The sequence below is a fragment of the Kogia breviceps genome, chromosome 17, assembly GCF_026419965.1.
Source record: "Kogia breviceps isolate mKogBre1 chromosome 17, mKogBre1 haplotype 1, whole genome shotgun sequence".
Taxonomy (NCBI): Eukaryota; Metazoa; Chordata; class Mammalia; order Artiodactyla; family Physeteridae; genus Kogia; species Kogia breviceps.
Window position 1 is genome coordinate 69,058,904 of NC_081326.1, and position 5,766 is coordinate 69,064,669.

The 5,766-nt window shown below is 52.0% G+C and overlaps 1 protein-coding gene and 1 long non-coding RNA gene across 2 annotated transcripts in view; one reads left to right on the top strand and one right to left on the bottom strand.

The window, feature by feature from the left end:
- Positions 1 to 1,449, bottom strand: part of OC90 (otoconin 90) — a 32,768-nt gene extending 31,319 nt beyond the window's left edge. Inside the window, exon 1 of the mRNA XM_067018050.1 lies at positions 1,352 to 1,449. Coding sequence (XP_066874151.1) covers positions 1,352 to 1,449 — 98 coding nt within the window. The remainder of the gene's footprint in view (positions 1 to 1,351) is intronic.
- The window catches only part of LOC136792911 (uncharacterized), a 50,916-nt gene that overhangs the window by 35,521 nt on the left and 9,629 nt on the right, over positions 1 to 5,766 (top strand). The gene's annotated exons all lie outside the window — the stretch shown is intronic.

The window sequence follows — 5,766 nt, forward strand, 5'->3', positions numbered from 1 at the left end:
CTTCTCTGTGCTGTACGAGAAATTGGCATCCAAACCCCAGTAAGATGGTTTTTCGGAGACACTGGTCTGTCATCTTCTCAATCTGCCGATCGCCTTTCCTGCCTCAACAGCTCGCCTCCCGAATCATGCGGCGAGCACAGCGGGCTTGGACTGGGTAACAAGGTGTTTTACCCTCAACTGCGATGCTGATCATTAAATCTCAAATAAGCAGCCTAGTCATTTTCTTCACTGTATAACTGTTGAGAGTTTTGACAATACTTGCTGGGGAGGCTCCCAGAGTGGCCAGCCACTGGCTGGGGTGTGGTGTGACACTGCAGTTGACACTCCCCAGCTGGGAGCCAAGAAAAGGGCAATTGCAGTGCCAGCCAGAGGTGGCAGCATGGGTTCAGTCTTGAACAATGGGGAAAGGGACTTGAGGGGGGGACCTGCACATTAGGATCTGGGTGTGGGACGGCTCAGGGCCGCTGCCGGAATCCAGCATCCTTCTGCTGGCAGAGGCAGGTGCCCTTGGCGCTGGGGCTCTGTCCACCTGGAGGACAACTGCCTTTTCCTAAGGAGGCCTCCAGGGCTGCCAGGGACCCTGCGGCAGTGAGTGCTATCTTGTGGGACTGACGGTTCCCAAGCCTCGCCTTTGTCTGCGTGCACTGGAGGCCTGGCTCGCCAAGATGTTCCCTGAAGACTGATTCTGCCTCATCTAGGACGTTTCTAAGAGCAAGGCCTTTCTAGCTGGACAGACCCGAGGTGGAGTCGGGTTGGGAGTGGGGGAGCAGGGGAGGGGGCTCAGGCTCCGCCTTTCCCTTGATGAGTGCCCTGAGCCGGACACTGATGCTGTCTTGTACTCATTTTCCTGGGCAGAAAGATGCCCATATATCTTCCTCAGGGTGTCATGAGGATTGAATGGAGTAATTCTTCACGGTGGGGCCTGCCTAGCATGAACTAGGTGCTTAGTAAGGCCGGCCCATGACTAGTGATGGTTTTATTTCCACACCAGGTGCCCTAGGGAGAGACATTGGCCCACACCGGTTTGTAGGACTCTCATTGATGTGTTGTGCTGGATTTTTTCCCCAGGTAAATGCCCCAGATGTTGTCCTCTGGCACTGCATCTCTTTGTACAAGAGCTCAGAGTGTCTTTGGGTTTCTAGCTACATCTTGGAGTAGCATCCAGGTCTCAGGCACCCCTTGAGAGCATCCTCCCTCGCTCCCTTTGTCCCTCCCATCCTTACCATCCCTCCATACTTTCCTCCCTCTTTTTCTCCCTCCCTCCCCCTTCCTCCAGTCTTAACCCCCTCCCTCCATCCCTCCCTTCCTTCCTCTTCGGCCCCCTCCACAATCAGGAGCAGGGGGTGCCTACCGTGAAGGTCCCACTCGAAAGCTGCTGGATGAACGATGCTTGGCTTTGAACAAGATGGGGCCTGAGCTCTTTATACCCCAGGGAAACCCCTTAGTCATGCGGCCCCCCTCCCCCTCTTCTCATCAAGAGGACAGCCTTTCATGAATTTGGCAGGTGGGCTGCCTCTGAGGGGGAGGAGGCATCATCACGCTCTGGCTGGGAGCAGGTGAAGACTCCATATTAAGAGGCCCATCTTGAGCCTCAGAGGAGACCCAGGCTCTAATTAGAAAACAATGGCTCCCCTGTTCCACACACCCTACCTCATCTCAAAGGCTTGGAGGCCCAGAGATTATGTCTCGGGGTCATCGGGGGAACGCCAATGAAATTCACAAGAGCTCTCCCTCCAGGAAAAGGGCTGGCTTTGTCTAGTCTAGTTAATTTTCCAGCAAGAGGATCTCTGGGGTGATTCTTCTTATATGTGCCTGGCCTGGGGCCTGGGAATTTGATACCTCTTTCCTTTAGGGGTTTTCGGCCCAAGCTGGGGGGTAGGGCGAGATGGGGCTTGGAAATCAGACATTCTAGGCTCGGGTGCCCACCCTGCTTACTCATTACCAGCGGGATATGGAGCTTGGAGCTTGTCTCTGCTCAGCCTTGACGCCCCATCCATGGGGAGCCATCCCACGAGGACCCTGAGAACGAGGTGAGCCAGGTAAAGTGCATGGATGCTAGCAGGGCCCATTAAATCCTAGCTCTTCCTCGTTCCTTGATAGCCCCCTTGGGAATTGTTTCCTTTGCAGATTTAACAAGGAGAGGGAGCACTTATTGAAAGCCTATTGCGCACCAGACACGTTTCGACAGGATTTTGTCCTCATCATCCTGACAGTGGTAGGCTGCAGCACTAGCTCCATTTTACAGGTGAGACAGACAGGGGTCGTCGAGGTTTGAGGAGTTGGTCCGAGCTCACGTGTGATGGGGCCGTTCTCGGCTTACAGGTGAACCTGGCTGTGAGCTGTTCCCTTCACCACTGACTCCTGGAGAACCAGGGCTCATCCAGTGATCCAATCTGGAAAGAGCTGGACCTTTACAGAGCCCACTGAAGGGTTTCTTCAAATCATTAATTGTCCTTGTGCATCGAAGCTTTGTTTATAGATCATTGATTATTGTTCAGTATCTCAAGTGCACAGGGGAATGAAGCTATGCCATGCCCATCCTTTCTCACTAATACAGAAGACGCACCATCTCTAAGACGATTACGTCAAGGAGGGTAGATGGATCAATGTGGCAGAATTCATCTTTTCAGTATCTCCAGAGCCTAAGTTCTGCTCAACACCAACGGGTAATAACAACCTGCATAGGTGTGTTGTTCTAGACATTTCTCGGGATTTGAGAAGCTCATCTTCTTCCCATAGCCAACAACAGGGTATCTCAACCTTCGCACTATTGATATTTTCGTCCAAATACGTTTTCTCTTTTGGGGTCTCCTATGCATTGTAAGGTGTTTAGCGGCATCTTGGGGCTCTACCCGCTAGATACCAGTAGCAGTCCCCCTCCCCAAGTTGTGACAAACAAAAATGTCTCTAGATATTGCCAAACAAACATCCCTGGGGGGTCCGGATCACCTCTGATTGAGAACCACTGGCCTACAATATCCCTGGAAACTTGACCTTTTCCTTCTCTGTTGATGGAACAGGGTGAGAATCAAAGTTTTCACAAGAACTCAGACATAAGAGAAAAAAGGCTCTTGTATGGGAGTTTAAGATTGTATTGTGATAGCACCCTATTTCCTCACACAAGCCGCCAACACAGGGCACCAATTCAGAATAGGTGGACATAGCAACATGCACACACGAACTCATGGAAACAGGCATCGGGACTAGGGAACACACACGGACTCCCTTTTGCTCGCTTTCCCCCTCCCCCTCTCCTTCCCCCTTCTTTCTTTCTCTTGCTGGTTTAGCTAGTCTTTTGTTTGGACTTGAGTGAAATAGACAGAAATGCACCTGTGCTTTGCCTCCAGGAGGAATCCTGGTTAATGATGTTAAATGTGTAGCTGCATGGTCTCCTTCATTGGCTGGGGCACCATAACTGTCCTATCTCTCTACCTCATCGGTAAACCACTGGTGGCCACAAATGCACAAATGAGTAGGAACGCCAGTGTGGAAGCACCCCCTGAGGCCTCCTCATTGCCCTAAGCATCCACCACATCAGGACTTATTCAGCCCGGGAGGGGTCAGCCTCCCCTTACACTCCAGGAGACAGTGGACTCCAGGCTCCGGCCAGTTTTCCTTGGGGCCTATTTACTTCCTGCCATGGCTGCTGTTGAGATAGTGTGACCCTAGAAAACCGGTCCCATGTGGTGCTCTGAGCCTTTGTCCCCGCTGCGTGGGCCTCAGATGTCCCCCACACTCGGGCTTTTAAAAGTTGTGGTCGTGCGTAATCATTATCCCTAAAGGATGGTTGGCCGGGTTCCGCACAAGCGGATAGCGGGGGGTCAGGACCAAGTCATTCATCAGTCCATCCTCTACTTTCCCTGATGATAAATTACTCTCTGTGGAACCTCAGGGATCATTTCCTGCCAAAGGTCCCTAATTAATATCAATGTGATCCCTCTCAGAGGGTCGGGTCAGATTAACCCACACTTAATGAATGAGGCTGTTTTCTTGATTCCTATCCAGGTACGAATCCCTTTGCCTTAGCAAATTTACTATATCCTCAGCTTTGCAAACAAGGGGCCCTTTGCAGGCCCTAGGAGGCCCGACCACAGCTGTTTATGAGCTTGACATTTGCGTCACTTTGAGGGCCCCTCAGTCCTGGGGATTAACAATAAATCTTTCTGTGTTTGACCAGACAGGGAAGCGTCGGGCTACTTCCCTCAGGAAAGAACCTGATGTTCACTGGTCGTGCAAGGACACTCGGGGTCTTCCGATGGGGGAAAACTGTCTCCACTTGGATGCTCCTTGGAAAGTGGTGGGCATAGATCATAAAGGAGGGAAAGCTGATGTTCGGCCGCGTGCAAGGTGAGTGAGTGGAGGGAAGCTGTCCCTGCAGTGCGGAACGAAGGGGTCCAGGCGGGGCCGCTGGAGAGAGCTTAGTAATTCTCTGCATAGACACTCGACATTTACGGAGATACTGGAGCAACCACAGACATGGAAATGGCATACAGGGACCTGATCCCGTAAGGGGGTGACTCATTGTGTGAGTGTGCAGTAGAGGGCTGACTCAGGAGGGCATTCAAATCATGCAACTGCCAAAGAAAGGTCTGGTCCTTGAACAGTTCCTAGGACATAACCTCTAAACCCTTGGAACATATTGCCTGGCCAGTGTCTTTGTATACCTGGGGCTTTGGACCATGCCAGGTGGTCTAAGCTAACAAGGTGATTTGTAGCGGGCTCCATGAGTCACCCAGTGTCAGCTCGACCTCTGGAGGGCTGGAGCCTGAGTAACTAAGCTCAGCCATGCAGGCACTTCATGCCCCCGCATGGCTGACCCCCAGTGAAACCCCCGGACTCCACGGCTCGGATGCGTCTCCTGGTTGACAATACTCCACGCACGCTGTCACACCTCATTGCTGGAGGGAGTCAGTGCTGTCTGTGTGAGTCCACCTGGAGGGGACATCCAGAAGCTTGTGCGCGGGCTCTGCCCTCTGCACCTTTTCCCTCGGCTGACCTAAATCTCTATCCTTTTGCTGCAGTCAATGGTAAAGGTGACTATAAGACCCTTTCTGACTTCTGTGGGTCCTCTCAGTACCTCATCAAACCTGAGCGTGCCCTCGAGCACCCCCAAGTACAGTGGGACACACGGACGAGAACTCAAGAACAGACACCAACAAAGCAACACTCTCCACCTCCCCACGAGGGAAGGTTCTCATCACCTCCTGTTTAGGGGGCTTGGGAGGTTATCTGGATCGATAGTACAGCAAGTCTGCTGAGTTGTAGACGAGCAATTTTAAATAAACTGTATAGAGAAATCATATGTGACTCTCTCCAGAGGATGGGTTCAGCTTTCCTCATTTATCCTTGTGTTGTCTTCCTGAAGTCCCAAGTTTAAGCCACTTCAGGGGCTAGGTCAGAGTCTCAGTGCCTGGACTGGTTTGCTCATGCTAGCACGACACCCCACATCCCATTTCTTCAGTCTCAGTCATCAGGGGAGTCCCTTGAGCATAGCTACTAGGTGTCCATGCCCTTGGAGCAGGCAAGGGAGTCAGCATCGCTGCAGTGATTGTAGGAGCTCTCACATGTGGTCTTCCACATTCAATACCTTACACAGATTCACAGGAGAGAAAGAATTGCTACTTCCAGAAAGACCCACACTCAATTAATTGATGATCTGGCTGCAGCCTGGGTGAATGCTGCAAATGCAGCCAACTTGGGCCAGGGGCCACAGGATGAACAGATGTTGCCCAGCTTACTGTCGGGTCCCATTGTTTCTTCAAGAAC